General features: G+C 43.0%; 1 protein-coding gene across 1 annotated transcript in view; it reads right to left on the minus strand.

Moving 5' to 3' along the window:
* Positions 1–110: 110 nt before the first annotated feature.
* The window catches only part of STK31 (serine/threonine kinase 31), a 102,195-nt gene continuing 76,050 nt past the window's right edge, over positions 111–26,255 (minus strand). Inside the window, exons 21-23 of the mRNA XM_054021080.1 lie at positions 25,250–25,375; positions 14,358–14,426; positions 111–1,925 (exon numbers count right to left, since the gene is read on the minus strand). Of these exons, the coding sequence (XP_053877055.1) occupies positions 1,695–1,925; positions 14,358–14,426; positions 25,250–25,375 (426 nt within the window). The 3' untranslated portion in view covers positions 111–1,694. The remainder of the gene's footprint in view (positions 1,926–14,357; positions 14,427–25,249; positions 25,376–26,255) is intronic.

Below are 26,255 nucleotides of genomic sequence, written 5' to 3' on the forward strand. Positions count from 1 at the left end.
TTTTTTACTCTAATGATAATACACATTTTAATATACTATGCATCTGTGACTTTTTTGTAATCAAAATTAGTCAACCTTAAACAACAATTTAAAAACCAAAACCACTTTACAAAGATTTTGCTATCACTGATTTTTATTATAGATACAAATATCTGAAAATCAGTGTCCTCTAATCAGAAAAATAAGACAACATTTTAATAAAATATTCTATAACAAAACAAAGTCTGAAAAACAAATCAAATATCAATTAAAGCTGAAATACCATCTCTGGCAAAACATTATTTAACGTTACAGAAGCAATTCCAAGACTGCATCTTAAGTCCAGTATTGACTGTATCACCGTATGAAACTTCCTAGTCTTTTCCCAAAACAAAAAACACAACACTGTACATTCTTCAAATGATAATGGCCTATTACAGAAATTCTGTTAAAAGTTCCCCTACACACACTAGTCCCCGGCTAAAACGCTGTCCAAGAGCAATATCACCAGTCAAGAGCAACACCCTGTGGCCAGATATATTCTTACAGAAATTATGTCTCTGGTCCTTTTTCTTTTCCATTGCTGCTCCCTCCTTCCCATTTCGGTCTCCAAATATGCTACTGAATGAAAGAGTGACTCAGCAATGGCTTCAATAAACATGCAGGTCAGGAGTGACTTCTTGCACCCCAGTAGTTATAAATAGACTTGTTCCAAATTTTGCATAATACTTGGGAGTTTTTATTCTTTTGTTCATTCAAACAACCCTCCCCACCCTCCATGGTGAAAATCTGCAGTCTTCAAAATATATTTAGACAAACATTCAGAAATCTTATTTATGTTTGTCAGGGATCAAAACCTGAAAGATACTAAATGATTTCCTATAACCCCACCACCCCCACCCCACACACTTTTATAAAAAGACAAGCAGGATTTTCTTGTGATAACAAGGCATGGAATTTTATTTGGCCAGATACGGGGCATGATGGCACACGGCAAAGAGGAAACAGACACAGTATCTTTGGCCTTTTGCCAACTCAGTCAGAAGGGCTCAATCATACCTTGCTTGGATTCTGGGGAGGGAAAATAGGCTTGTTAGCTCTCTCCACTTAGTACATTCTGCTGACCAGTTCTCAAGGCACCACAGGTGGTTTTTGTCTTGGAGGCAGCTGCTGTTGGAATATCTGCCTGGCTATCTGACAAAACACATCACTGGCCACTCAGTAAGAGCAGCTGTCATCTATTTTAACAGGAACATCTTGGAAGGGAACAGAGCAAGAGCTGGGGAAAGAGGGAGAGGACAGCGGGCATGAAAAGGAGTCATGATTCCACACGTCTGATCTCCTGGTATCCGGCTAACAGCTCTCCCACCAATAAATAACATCTCCTTGAAAGGTCCTCAGAATGGTCAAAATGAAAAAGCAAAGCATTGACAAACTTAAGAGCATTTCTCCTTGCTACTGCCTCAATTAGCATCATCATGCTCTTAACTTCAAATAGTTATTCGGAAACATACTTTTTTAAAAGAAATTCCAATGAAGGGACCATACCTGTAATTACACAAAAATGGTTATGCTTACCAAACCCTTTTATATTTTGAATATTTGAGCGTAGGACAACTACTTTCAGATCCCTTGTACGTTTTTCTTTTTTTTCTTTTTTTAGAACTCAAACAAAATAAAAATAACTTAAGCAAATGGCTGGTGAGTCCTCTGGCCTACTGAGAAGGGTCTATCTCCTCCTCATCATCATCTGTCTTGTTGTCAGAACTGATGATGTCCTCGCCTTTTTCCTCTGTCTTTTCACATTCAAGCTCTTCACCAGGTTCATTCTGTGGTGGAGCTGGGATCACATCAGGCAACAAGAAACAATCATCATTCAGCACTTGCTCAGCTGTCATTCTGTTACTGCAGATCAGATTCAAGAGTAGAGATTTAACCTTATCATCCTAAGAGAAAACAAAAGGGAAGAGGAAAGGGAAAGCGAGTGAAAAGAGTTTTACTTAGCAGGAGAAACACGCAAGCCTCCAACTCCATAAATGTCCATTAACAAGTCAAATATTTCCTCAATGCTTCTTCCAAGTACTTGGAGCCCAGAAATATTACACATGCAAAAAAGAAGTGATTATCTAATATAATTTCAATACTGAGCACATTGAACAGAGGCGGTACTTGTTAACAACTTGACAAAAACAATCACTGTTAATCATTAAACGCTTGTGGATCTCACACTCAGGCAATTTCTTCAGTAACATGTCAGGGTCCACAGTGCCAGTTCCCACAGCCATTATAAATGGATGACTTCAACTGTTTTTATTTGCCATCATCAGGGAAATCCTTAACACTAGTAGGACAATTAAAAGGTCAATTAAAACTGCTTTGTGCCCTCCACTACATTCATTTTAGTTACTGTAATTTTTGTAAGTCTCAAGATTTACTTTCAACTTGTTAGTCCCAACTCTGACAGATAAAGAAAAAATGAAAAGTAAACCAACAGCGGCTAAATTCATCATCAGCCCTTCATTTATACCTTAGAATATTTGGACTCTACAGTCCAAAAGCTTAACACATTAAAAGTGCTGGAAAATGGAAAAAAAAACAATACATTGCTGAGGAATAGAAGAGAGTTCTCGGTTTGAGCAAGAGCTCTAAAAAACACTGATCCTTGTTAATTGATTTTGAGAACTAGATTCTGAAAATGCTCAGACACACTGTAAAAGAGAACCACTTCTATAAAGGCTAGTGTTTGGCATTCTCCCCAAGTTAGCACCATCTTTAGCTAGCTTTAATAAAGGAGAGAATACTGAAACACTTGTGTCTCTCATTTCCCCCCACCTAGTACAGAGGACTTCTTTTTCTGTTGGATCTGCTTCACAGTTGCTGTGACAGCGCATGCCAGTGGTCAGACAAGGGGACTAAACCAAGGATCCTGGATTCAATTCCCATCTCTTCCACTAACCAGCAGGGTGAGATGGGAGAATTAACCTCTCTGTCTTACTTGTCAAATGGGCATAACAGTTGCTGACCTCAAAGGTTAAATAATGTTTACAAAGTGAGGTTAAATAATGTTTACAAGGTACTTGAAATCCTTGCATGAAAGTCTCTACAGAAGAGAAAAGTGTAAGTGCATTTATACATTTATTTGTTTTTCAATGTACTACATGACTATGAAACTGTTTTTGTAAAATTAAAAATGAAAAAAAATAATATTAAAGGGTGATTTGACGATTAACTATTTAATAGCTTGGCGAATTATGTTTGGATATCTGAAATTCACAACACTAAGTGCCAATGAAGGAACACATGATCATTTTGAATTGGAAATGGTTACTTACCTGTAACCAGAGTTCTTCGAGATGGCTCTGCATATTCACACTCACCCTTTTCTAGCAGCCAGCAGTGTTTCTCGAACTAGGGACCAGCTTGCTGCCTTCCTAAGCTGTGTCAGAGAAATCTCAGGGACCAGCAAGGATGCTGCCATGGACCAGTCGTTGAGAAACACTGAGCTAGAGCACTCTCGAATCCCGCCCCTCCCAACACACTGAGGGTGAGGCTCTGAAGGAGGCGGATTAATATGAAAATCAGACACCACCTTCCATAAGAACTGAGGATCAAGTCTAAGGATTACTTTATCCTCAAGAAAAGTAGTAAAACATGGATCACCTGACATAATGGCTGTAACAAAGGCCATTTTGATATATAAATGATAAAATGAACACTTAGGCAATGGTTCAAACGGAGATTTTACCAATGTGATCAAAACCAAACTGAGGTTCCAAGAAAGGACAGGGTCTCTCTCTAACAAGAGGATACACATTTGATAATCCTTTCATAAACTTTTTAACTGAAGCATGAACAAACAATGATCTATCATCAACTAAAGCATGATGAGATGAAATGAATGGAGATATCCCATCTCCTAGAACTGGAAGGGACCCTGAAAGGTCATTGAGTTCAGCCCCCTGCCTTCACTAGCAGGACCAAGTACTGATTTTGCCACAGATCCCCAAGTGGCCCCCTCAAGGATTGAACTCACAACCCTGGGTTTAGCAGGCCAATGCTCAAACCACTGAGCTATCTTCCCCCCCCATGATATGGGGACATGGCTGCCAATGGACCTTTAAGGATGAGTTAAACAACCCTTGATTTTCTCTGTACAGTAAGTATTTCAGGACACAAGGAATGGAAGCCAATATAGAATAATCAGCCTTCTTCTACATCCATGTCTGAAACCTGGACCACTTTAGGCAGTAACAGTTTCCAGTGGATCATTTTCCAGCATTAACTAGTATGTTCTGTACACATGGGGAACACGACTGCTCAAGAGCAGACAGAGTCAAAGTCCAATTGCCCACACGATCAAGCGAAAGGACTGTAGGTCTCAGTGAAAAACCCTGCCCACTCCTGGGACAGGAAGTCTGGAGACAGAGGGAGGCATATGAAGCCTCCAATGGCCAGTTGAAGATGATCAGTCAACCACCACTGACATGCCCAAGCCAGGGCTAGGAGTATTATCTTTGCTTTCTCCCGACATATCTTCCTCATCAGCTAACCCTAAACCTCGTCCCCCTTTACAGTCTTGCCCTCAGTGCATCGGGACGCTGTCACTGCTAGAAGAGTGTTCTACAACAAGGTGGCACACTACCCATAAGTGAGAATATGTAAGGCCAGCTGAAGAAGAATATAGTGACACTCCTGGCACCAAGGAACTAATCCCAGACAGATATTGCTTTAGGACACTCTTCAGATGCACTAAGCATTTTGTTTACAGTTTTAATATTTTTTCTAACTTGCTTGCCTATACTTTATTAAATGTTTTTCCAATTTAGGTGTGTGCATGCCGTGTGCACAGCTATCGGAGAATTTTTACCCTAGCAACACCCGGTGGGTTCATGGAGCCCCCTGGAGTGGTGCCTTCATGGCACTCAATATATACCCCAGCCGACCCAGCGCCTCCTCAGTTCCTTCTTACCGCCCATGACGGTCGTTGGAACAGTGGAGTTCTGCTTCGCTGGTCTCCACACTCTCTAACACTTACAGTTTCGAGTTTATAATAGTTCATAGTTGATAGTTTATAGTAGTTCATAGTTAGTTAGTATTAGTCGGTTGGGGTGGGGGGTTTCCCCTCCTTCCCGATTTTTTATTGGGCTCATGCCCAAAGCTCCGGGATTCAAGCCCTGAGGTTCCTGCTCAAAGCCCATGCAAACGGGCGACCCCCACGACTTTTGCCTAAAGTGTCTGGGGGAGTCTCATCAAGCAGACGAGTGCAGGATCTGCAAGGGTTTTCGTCCCCGGACCAAGAAGGAGCGGGGCTTTCATCTCAAACAGCTCCTTATGGAGGCGGCTCTTAGCCCTCAACCTCCTGCGGCGCACCAAGATCCATCACCGAGTGCCTTGGTGCGCAGCGCCCCAGCACCGCGGTTGGACTCTGACTGAGACCCGCGGAACTGACGCTCCCTGGCACCACAGCCGGCATCATTGAGCCGGCACCGCTCCCACTCTCCTGGCCAGAAGTGGCACTGGAAGCCAGAAAAGGCTGGCCCACAGAGGCAAGCCTCCTTGGAACCGCCGCTGGAGGCAGGTCCCACAGGGGAGTGCCTAGGGGCACAGTCTACGACCTTAGCACCATTGTCTCCAGCCCTGGGAGGAGAGCCGTTGAGTCCAGTGCCCCTGGACTCCCCGGTACGCAGCATGGTTGAGATCCAGTTGCCATCCACTCCAGATACCATGACGGCATCGGCATCCCCTCAACCTCATGCGGCACCTGCATGTGCGGCTCCGTCCCAAGGCAAGCCGGCCCTGATCTACCCATCGGCACCGGTTGAGCCACGGCACCGATCTCGTTCTTGGCACTGCTCCTGCTCCCAACGCCACTCGCTGTCCCGGCATCACTCTCCTTTGCAGCGGCGGTTGTACTCGCGGCACCGGTCCTGGTTGCGGCGCTGCTCTGCCCACCAGGCACCCTCAAGAAGCAGATCCTGGACCCGACGCTACTCATCGTCTAGACCCAGGTCCAGATCCAGGCACCGTTCCAGGTCCCGGAACCACTCCCCAGTGTCGCAGCACCGTTCACCATCGCCATGACCCAGTGCAAATCCACTCAGCACCTCCGGGGCCTTCCCATTCCATTTCCCATTCTTTGGGATCGGAGGCAGAGTCGTGCTTCTCAGACCACCGCTGTGTGGACCATAGCCACACGCAGGAGCAGAGTCCCGTTCAAGGGCCCACCCAATGGCTGTTCTGGACACCCTGGGTGTACCAACTAGTCCAGGGTGCTCCGTCTTGTGCTTCTCGCTCAGCCCCATCCAAGCCACGAGTGCCAGAGGCTACCGCCACTCGGCCCACCCCGGGAGGCATGGAGACCTTGGTGGCTCCTCTTTCCGATACACAACCTCCTCCAACACCGGTTCCTGCTCTGGGCCCTGAGGTCACTGGCACAGGACAGCTGGGCCCAGTTTAGCAAGAGGCCCTAGATAACCCTCTCCCTCCTGTGGCCTCCTCCTCCTCACCTGACGAGGTGGTGGCAAGCACTGCAGTCTCGGGTCCCCCTCCCATAGACCTCTGTGCCCACCAGGACCTCCTGCGCGGGGTGGCCCTCAATATGAACTTGCAAGTGGAGGAGGTGGTAGAGATGGAGGACCCAGTCGTGGATATTCTGTCAGTGGAAGAATATCAGTTGAAGTCAAGTATAGTCAAATAAGTACCTGTATAGTATCCCATCTCTAGCTTCTGCTTCCTTCTTATGGCCAGCTAAGAACATTCATCAATTGCAATTTTTTTTATGGTAAGATAAGAAGTGATTTCACTCCTTTGGGTGAGACTCTGATGGTAAGGAAAGTATGACTCCTTCATGAGTCTGTGGATGGGCATATGAGACTATTCTGAATAAACTGATTATAGATAAGCCCTTAAAACCAAAATGGATTTTCCAGAGAACTGGGGCAAGGATTAACAACCAGAGGACTGAGAGAGTCTCCCAGAAAGAGTCAACTGACATACGAGAAATTTGTTTAAAAACGGATACTAACCTTCCATAACTGTTGTTCTTCAAGATGTGCTGCTCACGTCTAGTCCAATGTAGGTATGTGCGCATCATCTTCACTGCTACTAGAAATTTTTTCCCTCAGTGGTATCCGTCGAGTTGGCAATGGTGCCGCCTGGAGTCACGCCCTCATAGCACCAGTATATAGAGTCCTGCTGCCCCCTCAGTTCTTTCTTGCCAGCCAACTCTGACAGAGGAGTAGGAGGGTGGGTTTTTTCTTCTTCGAATGCTTCTCATGTCCATTCCTGTCAGGGTTCCCTCCCCACTCTGAACTTTAGGGTACAGACATGGGGACCCGTATGAAGACCCCCTAAGCTTATTTCTACCAGCTTAGGTTAAAAACTCCCCAAGGCACAAATCCTTCCTTGTACCTTGAATTAGGTAACACTGCCACCACCAGTGATTTAAACAAACATTTAGGGAGGGCCACTTGGAGCCCTACCTTCCCCAAATATCCCCCCAAGTCCCTACACCCCTTTTCCTGGGCAGACTTGAGAATAATATCCTCACCAATTGGTACAGGTAAACACAGACCCAAACCCTTGGATCTTAAAACAATGAAAAATCAATCAGGTTCTTAAAAGTAGAATTTTAATTAAAGAAAAAGTAAAAGAATTACCTCTGTAAAATCGGGATGGTAAGTACTTTACAGACTAACAAAAGACTCAAGAACACAGAGGATCTCCCCTCTAGGCAAAACCTTAAAGTTACAAAACCAGGTATAAACCTCCCTCTTAGACAAAGGAAATCACAAGCCAAAATAAAAGTAAGCTAACGCATTCCTTCGCTAGTACTTACTAATACTAATGGAGTTGGATTGCTTGCTTTCTTGATCTGACTCTGGCAAGCACACAGGACAGACAAAGAAAAGACAAAACAAAGCCTTCCCCCACCCCCGCCAGATTTGAAAGTATTTTGGTCCCCTTATTGGTCCTTTTGGTCAGGTGCCAGCTAGGTTACCTGAACTTCTTAACCCTTTACAAGTAAAAGGATTTTGTACCTCTGGCCAGGAGGGATTTTATAGTACTATATACAGGAAGGTTGTTACCCTTCCCTTTATATTTATGACAATTCCAATGTAGGTGACTCCCAAGCAGATGGAAGAGGAAGATTCGGAGTTCAACAACAAGCAGACTGTAGCACTGCTCTGCCGAATCCAGCATCGTCTCTGGCTTGCTGAGTGACGGCATAGTAAGCTGCAAAGGTGCAGACCAAAGACCATATTGTTGCTCTACAGGTATCTTGGATGGGAACCCGTGCCACGAATGCAGCTGAAGACACTTGGGACTTCGTGGAATGTGCCGTCAGGACCAGAGTAGGGACTTTCAGCAGGTCGTAGCACACGCAGATACAAGTAGTGATCCACAATTAAATTCTCTGGGTTGAGACTGGGAGGCCTTTCATCCCGTCTGCCTCCGCCATGAAAAATTGAGTAGTTTCCTAAATGATTTAGTCCTTTCTATGTAAAAGGCAAGTGCCACCTGACATCCAATGAATGGAGCCTCTGTTCCTGGCTGTTGGCATGCGGCTTTCGGTAGAAGACCGGGAAAAAAATGTCCTGATTGTTGTGGAATTGCAACACCACCTTTGGGAAAAGGGCTGGGTGAGGGCGCATTTGAACCTTACCCTTGAAGAAGGCCATGTACGGAGGATCTAAAGTAAGAGCCCTGATCTCCGAGACCCTTCTGGTCTAGGTGATGGCTACCAGAGCACGTTGCCAAGGGCTCCAATGGGGATCATTGAGTCTTAACAACATCAGGTTAAGGTCCCAGGGCAGGATCAGCTGTCTCACCTGTGGGTATAACCTATCCAGCCCCTTGAGAAAGGAACTACCAGAGCGAGTTTGCAAAGATGGACCTGCTGTTCACCCAGGGGTGAAAAGTCAAGATCGCTGCCAGGTACTTCAATTAGAGTATCTAATTGAAGATACACCTTGCTGCTTCAGGTGTAGCAAGTAGTCCAGAATACACAGTACTGATGATCGCATGGGCGAGACCTCTTTCTGCACTGACCAGACTGAGAATCTTTTCCACTTCACCAAGTAGGTGACCCAAGGGGATGGTTTTCTGCTCCCTAGAAAAACTTCTTGAACTGGACCTGAGCATGCTACCTCCAAGGGGTTCAGCCATGGAGCTTCCAGGCCATGAGATGGAGGAACTTGAGGTTCGGATGATGTAAACATCCGTGATCCTGGGAGATGAGATCTGGAAAGAGGTAGGCTGACTGGTGCTTCCACCGAAAGGTCCAGAAGGGTGGTAAACCAGTGCTGGTGAGGCTAGGCCGGGGCAATCAGGATCAGATTCGTGCCTTCCTCTCAGACCTTCAGTTGGACCTTGTATATGAGAGGAAAGGGGAGGATTACATAGTAAAGATGGTCTCTCCAAGGGAGGAGAAACGCATCCATGAGAGGGCCCAAGCTGTGAAGCAGGTGAAGAGAGTGCTAAGCCGCTGCCCTGGGGGCTGCAGTGGAGCCTGCAAGTTCGGAGCATGAACAGCGTGGAGATCGCTCTTCTCCTCCCTACCTTAGCTGAGGGGCAGAGAGGATTCATGGTGCCAGCACTGTGCAGGGCTTTAGCACGTGCAGGGCTCGGCTCCTCCTGGCCAGTGCCCCAGGCCAGTGTCTTGGGCTTTCCCGGGGCACCAACTCAGCCAGAGACAGTGTGGGAAGGAAGGAGCCTACTGGCCAGGCTGCTGGTGAGCTGAGCACTCTGACCAGAGGCTAGTTCTCCACACAGTGCTGGGAGCGAGACGGGTGAAGGGGCAAAGCAGGGAGAGGACAGCGAAAGAGGGAGCATATAAAGGGCCGATCGGTGGGCAGCAGAGGTGACACAGAACTGGCTGCCAGCTGGTGTCTGCCCACACTCACCAGCCACCGCAGCTCACAGTGCACAGCAGCCAGTGCTAGCCAGAAACGGGACAGGGGCCCTGTTCGCCGAGAGCTGGCACGCAGCGAGGGCTACACTGACAGACCGGCAGGAGGAACGGCCAGCCCCGCACACTGCATCTTCGCCCCGCCACCAGCCTTGCACAACCACCCCAATCGTCAGCCACTGGACCCTCCACTTGCCACTGATGGGTGGGCGGCTGGCAAGCAGGAATCCAGCCAACAGCAAGACCCACCAGAACTGATGGAGGGTAGACAGAAAAATACAGAACAATTTGCCCATTGTAACGAAAAAAAATTGGGACACCTGCAGGAGGGCTTAAATATGGGACTGTCCCTTTAAAAATGGGATGTCTGGTCACCCAAAGCCTGCTTAGACCCCAACAATAGTCTGGCAGGGTCAGGCCCCTGGGCCGACGAGGAGGCCTCCTCTTATAGCTCCTACCCCGCCTCTTATGGAAATCCTGCCTCAATTGGGGCTGGTAGAAATAGGGCAATGGTTGGGGCTTAAAGTGTTTCCTCAATGGAGCCAGGGTGTGTAGTTCTAGGGACTTCAGTGTGGCCCTTGAATCCTTCCAAGTTATGAAGTTTAGAGTCAGCCTGTTTTGAAAAAAGAGAGACGTGTCTTGAAGATTGATGCCGGGCTCGGTACCGGGCCGTGGTTCCTGTACCAAGAGGAATGGCAGAGGGGCTGCACACACGGACACAACAGAATATGATCTCCTCATGTGACCCCTGGACTGGGTGGAACACCCTGGGATTCCAGAAAGGCCATTGCACAGGCATCTGCCCCTGTGCTGGCCAGGCCACTAGCGGGAACCTTTGGCTCACGTTGGACCAGTGTCAGCTCACATGGAAAGTGTAAGATTCTGCCTCAGAGTCCGACTGTGAGGAGTTGCTTCTTGGCAACCAGAATGCAGTGGTATCAACTGGTGGTGGGAGGGAGACAATCAGTGCTCTTTATTACCAGTTTCCCCTTCGACAGCACCTGGGGCCTCGGCACCGTGGAGGTTCTCACCTCCGGTGCCCTATCACACTTGGTGGGGGAAAGCGATACTGGGAGAGATAATAGGTCCCTTGCTGCCTCGAACGCCTCTGGCATGGATGGAAGAGCCGGGGCTGTACTCTGATGGCTTTCCCTCGGTGGGGAGTCCAACAGTACCGGACTTGATGGGTCTCTTCCCTGGGCTGGAGTCAACGGTACTGAACTGGCAGCTGTTGAGTGCAAGTGGCCCGGCACAAGTTGCACTCTGCTGACTTCCCTGAGACTGGCGGACCTCAGAGTTGGGGAGCACCCCTTTGTCCGTTTTCCTTTGCTTTTTCTTCGGCACCGGTGATTGGGAGTGGTGCCGGGCGTCCACTTGAGGCGTAAGCCTTTTCTGTGCTGGAGAACCCTGGTGGTGCCACAAGTCCCGGAACATGGATGAAGAGTTCTTCCTCGATGCCGATGAGGCCAAGCTGCGCTACCTGTCTCTCAGAGAAACCAGTGCACTTGTCACCGAGGTAGAGGTGCTCAGTGCCAAGACGGCTTGGCTCAGCTCCAAGGGGTGGAGAACTGCCTCCATAATGAGGAATTTAAGTCTCTGGTCTTTGTCCTTTAAAATATGGGATTTGAACCCTTTACAAATCCTACAGCGCTCCCGTCGGTGGGCCTCTCCCAAGCACTTAGGGCAGCTAGAATGGGGATCACTAATGGGCATAGGCTTATGGTAAGATGCACATGGCTTAAACCCCAGGAACCGAGGCATGTCCTGGTACTGGGGTAACCATATTTACCAGGATTCTAATCTAATAACTACTCTAAGTAACACTAAATTGTAAATTCTAGCTACTATAATTAACTATATACAGGGAGGGGGAAAAGGCAAAATCCCCTGAAGAGAGTACTTGCGTGAATGCAAGGACAAGCAGAAGTTCCAGAGATCACCATGGGCGGTAAGAAGAAACTTGGGGGGCAGAGGCTCGACAGGACGCTATATAACGGCATTATGAGAGTGCAACTCCAAGGGGCACCAGAACCGACCCAATGGATACCACTGAGGGGAAAACTTTCCAGCAGCGGTGCACACGGTGAGAGAGGTGCACACCTTCATTGGAATGGACATGAGCAAGCACTCCAAGTTTTCTTACTGAAATTCTTGGAATCCAAGAGCAGTATGGATGGCTTTCCCCCTGGATTCAGATGCTTCATGTACAAAACATGGAAAGGATGAATCTCAAACTACCAATGATAATATACTGATTGGAACCATATTGCCTGGTGCATTCTAATTTATTCACTGATGAAAGGAAATCTTGCTCGCTAACAGCTAAAAAACTACAAAAGGTAATTATACATTACTATTCCCAACAAGGATTCTTCATTGTTTTTGGGTAGAAAAAGCATTTCTTCACCCTCCAAATGTATGTAAACTATTGGATCAGAGAAAACAAAGTTTGGCAAGCTGGACTCACCCATTTGAGTTTGGATGCAAGTAATTCAGAGTACTTTTGATAAAATTAGTATTTCAGTACAGCGGAAGTCATATGACAGCTACTGTTGACCCAGATGATGATGATGTTGATCTCCTGAGGATTTTGTTATTTCTGTTTTCCTAAAAAAATAAGGTTTTTCCTGTATGCCTTAAGTAGCAAGGGGGAAGTTAATTTTTTTCAGTATTTAAGAATTAAACAATGTTACCAGTTTGAGAGGGGCTGGGATGATTCTCCACTGCCTTGCACTCTGGATAGTCATTTAGATCTGTGCAAAGTTACTGCAGCATGATACAGAATCAGAATTCTCCACTCATACCTGTGACAGAGTTTTGCACAGATGCAAGTGATTATGCAAGATGCATGATAGTGGATAATCATGCCTGCTATGTGTTGAACTGCAGACAGATTTCTTTATCCTGCTATGTTAGCCTTCCTGACATTGGGTGTTAGGTGTTTCAGCAAACTCCCATCTGAGGCTATGGCTACACTGGCGCTTTACAGCGCTGCCACTTTCTCGCTCAGGGGTGTGTAAAAACACCTCCCTGAGCAGAGCAAGTTACAGCACTGTAAAGCGCTGTAAGTTAATCCCCTCAGGGAGGTGGAGCCCCTCTCCCAGCGCTGGCATCGCAACCACACTCGCACTTCAAAGCGCTACCGCAGCAGCTCTTCGGAGTTTTGAATGTAGCCATGCCCTCAAAGAGACTGTCTCCTCTAACATAATAATGTGCTGAAATATACAGTGGACAAATGGTTCTGGGTAAACTTTGGGTTTTGTTTTGCTTTTTAACTCCTAGGGCAGTCAGAACTGATATTTTCATGTGAAATATTCAGTTTTGTTTTTGTCTTAAATATTGTTTTCACAATAGCCTAATCTTTAACTTTTAATAAATCTGCACAGCTTTCACACATGATATGCTAAACTTGTTAGTTTAAGGGATGGCTTCTCAGCCAAAGTTAAGTTATTATTAATTATTATTATTATTATACGGTTAATGTTTCATCTTTGTAATAAACGCTGTATTGCTAGATGATTGACACTTTTGTACATGTAATCATTGTATAAATACAGAGTGTATTTTTTTTTTTTTTTTTTACTTTTACTAAAGATGTGACAATGACAAACAGGCTATTGTGAATTAGGCACAGGACTTTGCTGGGAGGTTGTTGAAGATTTCAGTAAAAACAAGTATATGGGGAAACAAATGCATAGGAAAGAGCGGAAACAGAGGGACAGAAGGAAGGAGATCAATAAAGCCTTAAATGGAACAGGGCCAGTCTATTTCATAGACCACCTCTTCAATTCTGGTTTGCAGTTTTTCAAATAGTAACGGTTTGTTAAAATTGACATTACCAATAAAATTGTTGATTTCCTGTTTATGGCTAATATTAATGAAATATTAATTTAATATTAATATACATTAGTGTGTGTTTGATAGTGACACCTAAATTACATGGTGAAGGGCACAGAATAACTTTTTGTAATAGCAATGAACATTTTTAAAAGATTAGGCAGTTTCCATTAGAATTACGTGGTAATCTTTCAGCATTAACATGAGAACATACTTCTTAAAGCAGTCAGGAAGCACTAAGGCCAACATTTTCAAATGTAGGTGTTCAGCACCTCTGAAAAAATCAGATCCTTATTTAGGTGCATAATTTAAGGCATCCACATTTGAAAGTTTTGCCCTAAACTTGTAAAATTGTATGCATGTAAACTAGCTTTATTAGATAAACACATTAGAGGCAAGTGGTTTATTTCTTGTGAAGAACAGGGTCAAATATTAAGAGAACTTCATCCTCTTCCACCTTTTCAATAATGATTCCATTTGTGTATGCTACTGAGAATTCTTACAGCCCAACTGTCAATTAAACATTTTATAAACATGGCATTTTAACCAAACATTTAATAAAACCAACTAAACAGCAATGGCCTATATTCTGTGTCTCTCACTTAGCTGCCAGATAAGGAAGTTCACATACCATATTAAGTTCATCCACTTCAGGGGTTCCATTTTCCTTAATTTTAAATTCTTGATCTCCAACAAACAGCTGCAATTAAAAATACAATCCCTGCATAACTTCAAATATGACTGTGTATGGTTCAGAAAAAAAAAATTAGAGTCTCATCTCTAAAGCATGCTACTATCTCACCTCTAGTTTTACAGAGGGGTAAAAACTGATCAAGGAGATCTCTTTTTCCAAATGAAATGGGAATACTAGCTTTAGAATAAGTCTCCAGAAATCTTTAGTACAGACTCTCAGTACTGGAAAACCCAAAAGGGGGCTTCCAGGCCACCTACATTATTCATACAGATATAACCACCACTAGAAATTTTACTTTTAGTATCAAAAGTAGACAAAGCTATCAGAGGCTCCAAGGGAAGTGAGCAGAGCCTTTTAAAAATGAGATTCAAACTCCAGAATCATGGATCTGGCTGTAGATGTACTACTAGAAGAAGCCCTACTAGTATATTGTAAGATGATTAGCCCTGTCTGCCACCCCTCAGTCACACCGTATCCTACCCATAAGAGCAATAAGGTTCTTGTTGTAACTGCCTTGCAAAAAATTCTAAACTATGACCAAAGGAAGCTTGTAGGAGAAACATCTTCAGACCAAGATGGAAACATATATATACACACCAGGCCTATGAGCCTTTATTGTATGGAACAGTGCTTGAGCCCACAACTCTAAAACCTCATGGACCAAACTGAGAATGGCCATGTCTCAATTCTCAGTCATTGACTGGTCCATGTCGCAAGAGGCCTAAAAATATTGACAATCTGACAATTTCTTTTGAAGTATGGAGTAAAGTGCACAATACTGACTAAACAGAGACTTACCTCACCTCTGATGGCAAATAGCAATCTACAGTACTGATCAATGAGGGATATTACATCTTTTCTGCAGAGTCTGGGACAAAACCGTGGCAGCTGTTTAATGCTGCACAGTATCACTGCATAAGAGTTTGTGCCAAACAATAAATACAACCTGTGATGCTGTATGATTGAATATGACCATTTATATAATTGATATAACCACTGGTTATACAACTGCAACAAAACTTGTACAAAGTGTGTCATGTAAGGTGTAAATGGAAAAGTTACAAGCTATCAAATATGATTATCCTGGTTAAATCCATGTATCATCTTTAGATCTAAAGTTCTGAATACTGACTATTATTTGTATCTCAAATGTGTTTGTTCCTGGGTGACTCCTCTCAAATAGATTTACATCAAGGTTAGATACCTATGTGTTGATGGCCCATCAAGGACACTCAGTTCTCACAACGGGCTGTAGCAGAAACTCATCCCGCCAGACAGCTCTCCCTGAAGATTCCTCAGATACCAAGGGGCCAATGACCAAACTCTGTGACTCAGCAAAACATATGATATGCTCATGTTGCCCTGGAATCCATCTTGGCCCAGTAACTTTCCACAAAGGGGGCTATGGGCTTTGTTTGGGACAGTAAAAATTCCATGCACGTGGCAGAGGATATAAAAGACCCCTGAAACATCTTAATTTTGTCTTCATTTCCTGCTTTATTTCTCTGCACTGGATTTCTAACAAGGAAGCTTTAAACAAGGACTGATGACCCCCAATCTGATTCCGGAGAGACTTCTGCAAGCCAGCAGTTTATTCCATTACTGCTGTGATCTTGATCTATGAACACTGAAAATCACTTTTATGTCTATAATCCTTTAACCATTAAATAACTCTCTTTTTTTTCCTTTTTTATATTATTAAACCTTTAGTTTTAGCTACTAAAGGATTGGTATCAACGTGATTATTGAGTAAGATCGGAGTTATATATTGACCTGGCTATGTGGCTGATCCCTTGGGATTGGAAGAACTCTATATCTGATAAAATTGGTTTTCAGTAATCACTCATTGTAAAGTCCAGCGTCTGGGTGGTGAGCTAAGGGCTCGAATGCATAAGGAGATTGCATTTTTGACCTCTTGTGGTGTGACCAGTGTGGTGATACAGAAGTTCATTTTTTTTACTGGCTGGGTATAATCTAATGATAGAATAACCACCAGTGTGGAATGCGTCTGCCCTATTTCTCAGCAGTCTGTCCTGAATTTGACATTCTCAGCTGTGACCCAGTGAGGTACGGTGACGCTACTATACCAATTTGAATTACAAGGGGGCAATTATATAATTACATGTGTATTGATCGATCTGGAATTTGGGCTGGAAACAGACAGATGTACCTATGGAACTGATAAGATTTCAGAGGGCCGCGATTGTCACATCATATTACAAACCTTTCTTTAGGTAGAACCAGCCTTCACCAGCCAATTCTGCACCTCTTTATTCACTTTTCCTCCTCCTCCCATATAGGCCACTTTTTCCTGCCTCTTTCCAGGACCACTGGTACAGCTGCAGCTGTTGACCATGTTCCAATCTGTGTGCCACTCCTCAACCCCCTGCTTCCCCCCCCACACACACATCTTTTTGCTTCACCCTGCCAGCCACCACTAACTCCCACACCCACTAGGAACTCCCTAGCTCATTTTTCCCACAGCTATGAACAACATTTTAAAGTGGTTAGGGAATAGAAGGGTTTCTTTTCTTGTGAAAAGTACCAGGCGATTTCCCTCCCCCATACACACTCCCAGTGGTTATGCAGGGCAAGGACATAGAATTTTCAGTTTCCCAGGAAGAAACATGTCCAGTACCAAAGTGTTCTTTAGCAGCATTCCAGTGACCACTGGCACTGCTTAGCAGTCAATGCTGGATAAAGGCACAGTAGATGTTACCACTCCATTCTTAACTCCATCAATGAACTTCTTTCCACAATACTGAGAAATAGGGGCAACACCTGCTTATGTCAGCACTGAATTTAGGATTGAACTTGTTATGGCCTAAAGCTTGTGTTGCATTCTTTCTTCTAAGAATTGTGTGTTTTGTATGTAAAATTCACATTACTCCCTACATGCAGGAATACATATACTTTAACCTATTTATTATGCCAGCTAAATAAATCAGGGCCTACCTTCTCATAAGCCCTTAGTGAAATGGATTGAGGTCTTAGTGGTTCTGCCTGTTGGCATGACTTGTTTTTCAAGCATGAAAAGCTGTTTCCTACCACATTAGTAAGTAATGTTGTGATTGATCCACAGCCAACACATCACCTCTCTCGTGCTCATTATTTACACTTCTCAATTCCTAAATGACCCTCATGATCTTCTATAGCATTTCTTCCCAGAGGATCATTGGTATTGCAACCTTGCTGCTCTTGAAAATCACCCCATCTAATGTTTGCAGTTCCAATAGTCTCTTATACTTGGACAGCAACTTCTTATTTCTTCAGGCCAGGATGGATAAAAAAAATCAATGATTTTTTTTTTATTTAAATCAGATTTTTTTGATAAAATACTTTTTGAGGGAAAAAACCTATCTAAAGATAGGTTTTAATTAAGATACATTATAGCTCAAAGATATCGCATCATGGAATAGGGATTATAAATTCTAATTCTATAGTATGAAAATATATTCATGTAATGTTTAAGAAAAATGTTGTAAATGAGCTCCAATAGTTCCTGGATTAGGGTCCCAATCTTATAGAGTTCCAGGGACTTCTGTATAGATTATTTAGCTTAATCTTTCTATGTACTCAATGGGACTCAGTGTTCAGTCTAGAAGATACCATCAGAGATGCTTAGTTTTGCAGTTCTCAAACTGTGGATTTGTGTCTCCAGAGATAACACGCTTCTTAACAGCAAAAATGTTTGTAAATAAATAAATAAATAGAAGTGAGAAATAACAGACCTCAACCCTACTGTCTCTCTGCAAATTTGTATACACAAAGTCAATCCCTTACCTCTCTCCAAAAGTGCAGTTTCTAAAAGTTCAATGAATAGAAGATTGTTGTGGGCAGAATAGATCTAGACAAGGAGAAGAAGTCTGGAGATAAATGTGAGAAGGGAGGGACAGGCAGAAACAAAAGTGAAACTGTTTATGCAGCATATTCCAGAAGTCCTGAGGTCTTTCTGAGTGTAGCCTTCATTGATTTGAGATCTACCATACCATTCTCTCACTAGAAGGGAAAACCTATAATGGCAACAGGCCATAAAAAAGACCCAGTTTTGGAATATTTTAATGAAGTTCCTCTACCTGTGGGTAAGACAGGCATGCGTGAAAAATGCAAACAGTGCAACAAAGAAATGCAAGGCCTGGTTGCCTGAATGAAACAATATCATGAGAAGTGTTCCTTCTCAGGAGGAGGATGTGTTGAAGATGATGAAAGGAACATGTCTGAACATGCAGGATCTCCAGGTTGGTAAACTTTTTTATTTCATACTTCTTTCTTAAGGGCTGCCTGTCTTCCTTCTGGACTATTCTTGAATTCTCATGTTTGAGAAAAAATATATAGTTGTTACTCTATGGTACTATCATTTTAGATGCAGTTGTGATAAAAAAGTAAATAGTTGAAATAGGCAGATCTTCCTTTTACAATTTCACCTTTAAAGTAGTACTGAGTGTCAATGAATGCAATGAGTAATACTAAATGAGCAGTATGGTAATATTAATTAAATAACTGCATTGACTTATTTTGTTTAGGAGAATCCATCCTCAACATACAGGATTCTGAAGACTATCCACCTTCGAGATAATCATTTTCTGTAGTTTCAGAGGTATCTGCCAATGATAGTGTTTCAGTCACATCATGTATGTCACATAGCCACAGTATAGCACCTGTAGCAAAAAGAAAAAAAATCTCCAACATCCAGAAACAATCATAGATAAGTTTGTGATAAGAACCAGTAGATTACAAAAAGAGGTAACTGATGAAAATATTGCCCAGTTTGTTTATGCAACAAACTCTCCTTTCCGTATGATTGAGAATCCACATTTCATTAACATGGTTCAGTCATTAAGACCAGGCTACAGTCCACCCAACAGAGCAGATGCTGAAGGAAAATTGCTGGATAAAGTGTATGAAAGAGAAATTGAGCAGTGTGCAAAAGGTCTAGAGGTTGAAATTGTTAACCTGTGTCTTGATGGGTGGAGCAATGTCCACAATGATCCTGTTGTATGTGCTTGTGTGACAACAGAAGAAGGGAATGTCTTCCATACAGAAACAACTGATACATCAAGAAATGCACACACAGCAGAATACTTACAAGAAGTGGCAGTAAAAGTTATAACAAACTGAGAAAAAAATTCAAATGTCTAGTACGCAGCTTGGTCATAGACAATGCTGCAAATGTATCCAAGATGAGAAGAAATTATTTAGAAGAGTCCCAAGCTAATAACATATGGTTGCAATGCTCATTTGATGCACCTCCTAGCCAAAGACTTCAGTGTTCCAGAAATAAAGGCTAATGTTGTTGAAATTGCAAAATACTTCCCTAACAACCACTTTGCAGCAGCTGCTCTGAAAAAAGTGGGAGGAACCAAGCTAACTCCCACAAGATGTGTGATGGAACTCAGTAGTGGACTGTTTTGAGCACTATATCAAGAACTGGCCTAATCTGATGACAGTTTGCGAACAAAATCGTGAAAAAATAGATGGCACTGTCACAGCCAAAGTTCTCAACATTGGGCTTAAGAGAAATGTTGAACACATGCTGGGTACCCCGAACCCTACTTCTGTAGCCTTGAACAAAATGCAGGGAAATAGCTGTTTTATTACTGACGCTGTTGATATTTGGAAGGAACTGAGTGAGATCTTAAAAAGAGAAATGTGCAATGACAGAGTTAAATTACAAGCATTAAAAAAACCAAAGGGACAAGCACTATCTCCAGCTCATTTTCTTGCAAATATTCTCAATACTCGGTACCAAGGTCAAACCTTAATTCCTGAAGAAGAGGAGTTGGCTATGACATGGACATCCAGCAATCATCCCTCCATAATGCCAACTATAATAAACTTTAGAGCTAAGGGTGAACCATTCACGAAATATATGTTTGCTGATGATGTTTTAAGGAAAGTCACACCAGTGAACGGTGGAAGTAATTTAAGCACTCAGATTCAGAGACTATTGAAGTGATAATCTCACTTTTAACAGCAGTAGCTTCTTCTGCCGATGTAGAAAGAGTATTTTCTTCCTTTGGACTAATACATTCCAAACTGAGAAATCGTTTGGGACCTGAAAAAGCAGGAAAGCTTGTGTTTCTTTTCCAGATTATGAACAAACAGAAAAATGAAGGTGAAGATGACTGAATTAGCTGCAGAAGCCAATATTTTAAGTTTCTCGTGTTGACCTGGCTGACATAGATGATTTAATTTTTCTTTTTTTTTTTTTTAATATTTCATTTAACTATTTTAGTTAAAAACAATTTTAACAAAAACAAACCTGATTTTAAAAAACTTGGATGTTTAACTAAACTCAAAAATTCATATGCTTGTTTTGTTAAAATATTATATGTTTGCTGTTGAAGAAAAATATCCAGAATACATAATATTATTGTTTTAATTACATAAAACAATTTAAATGTCTGTCTGGTGATGTTCTCCTCCTAATACAGCATGGCAAGAAAATCCTCCAAATATTAATGATTAATCTGTTGAATTGGAAATAGTTCACCTCCCAATGACTTCATAAATATCTGCTTCAATTACCTTTGGTAAAAGAAATAACCAATCATTCATTTTCTGATATAGCTGTAAAACTAAGCTGAAAAGTTTTCAAAATAAATCACTTAAAAATGTATAGTGTGTACCTTCTAAAAATGAAACCTACATCTATCTCTGGGTTGTGAAGAATATGTATTAAGGTTATAACAACCAACAATAATGCACTTTTATGTAGAAATCCATTATTAAATCAAGTCTTCCTGACTAGTGATTTAAATCATGATTTAAATCAAATCCACCCTACTTCAAGCCACCCTATAACTATGACTTTTTAAAGGATCCCCAATGATTCATCTTTCTCCGCTTCCCCTCTTATCTGTTGCAGTTTCTTGTTACCTAAGGGAATTGACTTTACAAACCAATTCTACATAGGCTTGCATCTCTATCTCCAAGGTCCTCTCTGGTTTAGTAGTGGGAGTCACTGTCTGGAAAGTGCATCTGCAGTGAACATGAATTTACCAGGTGTGTAGGCTAAAATCAAATCATACTTTTCGGCTTTATCATCATTCTTTAAAACCTTAAGGTACAGCCACTTAGTTGTTTGCCAAATAATACTAATATACTAATAGGGGTGAGTCCATTTCAACAACCACTGTCTAGCCATAAATATATTGATTGGCTCTTTCACAGGCAAACGATATTCCTAAAAGCTCCTTCACAATCTGTACGTATCTTGTTTTTGCCTCAGTCAGTGATTTGGATGTCTATGCTACTGATTGCAAACAGTCCTCTTGTTTCTGTAAAATCATTGCATCTAACCCAGACTGTGAAGCATCTGCTGAAATTTTAATTGGCCTGCCTGGTGCATAGAATTTCATCACGGGCTCGTGCATCAGCTGTTGTTTCAGATTCCTCCTGTTCTGCACCCCAGTACCATTCTTGTTTTTCTAGGAGTTTCCTCAAAGCTGCTGCTTTTGTAGACAGATTAGGTATGAATTTTACAAGATAATTAATCATTCCCAGGAACTGTTGGACATCTTTCTTTGACTGGGGGATGAGGCATCCTTTCAATGGCTGAAATCTTATCAGGTTTTACATCCTTCATTGGAAAAAATATCTACAACAAAAGTCAGTCTCTAGGGATGGCCCTGTTTGAAATGTTCTCTTTTTATAGCTTTATTGAGGTCTCTTGAACTTAAGCATATGTGCAGCTTGCCATTATTTTTCTCCACAATAACTAGGGAGCTTACCCATTCCACTGGCTCCTCAATTTTTTGCATTACTTGCATTGCTTCCATCCTTGTGAGCTGAGCCCTGAGTTTATCACAGAGTGCAAATGGCACCTTTCCACATGGATGTAAAACTGGAGGGACCTGCTTATCTGGATTGAGTGTTCATCCTGCAATCAACCCAACCCTTGAAACAGATCATGATATTTCCAAATGAGTGCCTCATAGCCAGGTTCAGTATGATCTTGTAGTGAGAGCACCCATTATACCAGTTTGAGTTTTTCCACAGGTGACAAGGCCTAAAATTGGTATCACCTCTTTTGGCACTGCAAAGAACAGGAACCTGTATATAGGGTTTTTATAGTTGATACAGGTAGATTTGTTCCAGAATAACCAGTTACTTTTATTTTTGTTGATCCAAGTTTTAGTCTTATTTTCAGTCTCAATCTTGTTCAGATAGTATATTAACCTGAGGGCCTATGTCACGTTTGAGTGGAATAATTGTTACATTCACTTTCATAGGCAGTATCCAGTCCCTCTCATTAGGTCTGTTTGATCCCAGCACCTCTATGTAAAACTGCTCAACCAGGTTGTCATCAACTGAATGCACTTGACTTTTCTGCATTTGGGATGAGCAGCATTTTGCAAAATGATTATTTTCCCCACATTTATGAAAGTTTCCCCCAAAGGCAATACACTGTTTGGGGCCATGCTGTGATCCACACATTCCTCATAACCGTGTGTTCCAAGTCTCTCCGCAGCAGTGATTTTCATAGCGAGTGGTTCCACTTTTTGATTTGACCTTTTCTGGCTATATTCTTTTGTAGTTAGTTTGTGGATAATCCCTTCTTGGGAATTCAGTTCTTTGGTTTGCATTTTCGTAGTTTCTGCTACTCTGCACATCTGGAGAGCTTTCCTAAAGTTATATCTCCTTCACGGAGCTCTCGAGCTCTCACTCAACACATTGTCTTGAATGCCACAAATTATTTTATCTCTGACCAGAAATTCCGTCAGCTCACCAAAGTCACAGGTCTTACTGAGTCTCCTTAATTCTGTCACATATTGCTCTATGATATTACCAGTTTTTTGCATGCATGTAAAGAATTCGTCTCTCTCAAAGATCTCATTCCTTCTGGCATGCAATGTTCCTCAAATTTAGTCAAAATTTTACTTAATCTCATGCTTTCATCTTCTTCAAACTTAAAGTTGTTACAAATATCCAAAGCATCCTCACCAACATCATTAAAAAGACTGATGATTTTGCTTTATAATTTTTCTCCTCTGCCTCTATGGCTGCTTAAGCACAATTCAAATCTCTGTCGGAATTTTTTTCAGTTCTCTGAAGCATTGCCCATCAACTGCAGACTGGATGGAGGTTGCAACACATCCATTTTTAGCATTCTTCTCTTCTTAAGCTAGTCGAGCTACTTTTGTGCTCATAAAATACATAAAATAGCCTTTGTTCTTCTCTGTTTGCTGCTCTACGTGTTCCCCTTTCTGTTTCAAACACAAGAATAAACCTCATAATTACTACAGTCTCCTTTTCATACGGCACTTCTGACACCATGTAATGATCTTGGGGTCCTTATTAAACAGCAAATCAGTGAAAGAGACAGGAATAATTTTTTTATTAAAAACAAACTAGAGAGCTTCTGTGGTGGACTGCTGGGCACAGCCATACTGTTCTCCACCCCTGCTTCCTGGGCATTTCTCCAAATTCCTATATTCATAATACTGACCCTTACGACGGAGCCTCTCTAAATTAGAATTTTGCACAAACATATGTCTGTGTAACAGGGATAAAAGGAGTGAGAGCAGCTGAGGGAGGCTGGCTGGGGAGCTGGCCATAGGTGGCCCTGATAAGAGGGCTGTGAGTAAGGAGCCGTGAGAGTCTTGCTCCAGCAGTGGAGCAAGAAGGACCTAGCTGCCTGGTAGAGACTCTTGCTCCAGCTGGGGAGCAGAGAGGACCAGGCTGCCTGGGAGAGCAAGCAGGGTACCTGAGGCAGAGAGGGCTGGGGAAGGGGGCAGACAGAGCTGAGGAGCTCTGGTCTGCTGAGTCCCCAGGCTGAAGCCTTGCTAAACGCCAGGGGAGGTACTAGGGCTTCAAGGAGGCAGCTGGGGCTACAAAGGCACTAGGTCCAACCCCCTTGCCAGTGATGAGTGGCCATTACAGACTGCAGTTTGCCCCTAAGAGAAGGGCAGTAGAAGTAGCCACTGAGGCAAGGTGGGTATAGGGGGATTGGGATTCCCCTGAGAAGGGGAGACCCAGAGTGTGGGGACACTGCCGGGGGACAGTACCCCAAGGTAAGGGACACCGTGGTCTGGGAGGGACGCAGGGCCTGAACTGGAGGAGATAAAGGGACTGCAGAGGAGCAGGTAAGGGCAGGGGAGAAACCGGCCCCAGGAGGGCGCTCCTGAGCTGGATGAGCTAATTCCCAGACTGACCAACAGGAGGTGCCACACCGGTGAGTTGGCGGCTTGCTACACTCTACAACAACCATATTTATGTTCTTAGAATCCTCAGAACCATAAGCAAAGGGGCACAGAAGTAAAGCAACAGAAAACCAGGATAGATGAGAGCAGCATGAGTTATGGCAGAGCATATTACCTAATATGATCCAGTAACTAACTGAAAATGGGGCATTTTCTCTTCCTTGACTTGATACCACAGGTGGAATGAAAATCCAAGTGATACTGCAGGAAAAAGAGCACCTGACAATCCCATTCTTGACTCAGAACATGGGAGGGATGGAAAATGAAGGCAACTATCTACTGACCTGCAGATGAAGCTAGAGAAAGCAGCTTACACAGAAAGAATAAGAAATATAGTAGTACTGACAAGCTGCAGTGTACAGAACAAAAGCCTCATTTTATTAAGTGCTGCTGTTTAGGGAGACAAGCCACACTGTAAATTGTATTGAAAAATGCATTCTTCTGCTCACAGACCTAATTCCCATTCCCTCTGCTCACAGCACTCAATTTAAAATATGAGCATTCATTACAATAGGACAGGTTAAAACAGAAGAGGGACATAACATTTATTGCTATTTATAACTCCTGCTATATATATATTTTCATGATATTAACCAAACGTCATTTTCATAAGCAATAACATACCCAGAATAGAAGGCAGCCATAGGCATACATGTCAGAGGATGGAGATGCCAGGTGTCCCATTCTTAATTCAGGGGAAATTAAGTTCAAGTTGCCCACTACCATAGAGTTCGCAGAGGCACGTTGATCCTAGAAGGGACAACATTACAATCAGCAATTTTAAGCCAAACTGACAATACAGTAAAATGAACATTCCTTCCCATTCCTCATGATCTCACATGAACAGCTTTGCCTTACATTTTTTCCTTCAATGATAGTCCAAACAGAGGATTGAAAAGGTCTCCTATCACCGAAAAATGGAGCACAGAGGGAATAAAGGCAATGAAGTATCACTCTTAAAACACAGGACTAGCTGGTTCTTGCTCACACATCATGAAAAATAACAATTCTAATACCAAAAATTACACATGAAAAGATACTCCAGTACCAGGAGAAACACAGACTGAGATGTTATGGTCAAAATGAAAGAAATTTGAGAAGCTACTGTTCTCCAATGTTTCTCTAAGCCATTCTAGACACAGACAGAACTTTGATAGCAACATACAACTCTAGAACAAAGGGTAGGTAACCACAAAGCAGATTAACAGACTACAGCACACAGGACCCACTTATCAAACATGTAATCTGCAGAAATTTGAAGAGGTATGTAAAGATATCCAGCTGGCTGCCTTATTGTACATAACTCTAGAGGGGAAGCGTTCCTTCTCAGTCCAGAGAAGGAAGGTGGGCCTTGCAGTAAAGCACTGGACTAGGACTCAGAAGAACTAGGCTCTAGTCCAGTGGTGCAAGTAGAAATCTTTTCTTGACGGTACTGCACTCATGGGAGGGACACAAGGGAGGGCACGTGACTCCTCCCTGCCCAGCCTGGGGCCCCCACACTCTCCCCGTCCCCTCCGACATCACCCTTACCAGTCTAAAATTTTACAACTGCATCTGCTAAACAGATGCAGTTGTAAAATGATGCTTTAGGCCCCTGGTGCCACCTGTACTTCCAGGTATCATCGAGGAT

This window comes from Malaclemys terrapin, chromosome 2, assembly GCF_027887155.1.
Source record: "Malaclemys terrapin pileata isolate rMalTer1 chromosome 2, rMalTer1.hap1, whole genome shotgun sequence".
Classification (NCBI taxonomy): domain Eukaryota; kingdom Metazoa; phylum Chordata; order Testudines; family Emydidae; genus Malaclemys; species Malaclemys terrapin.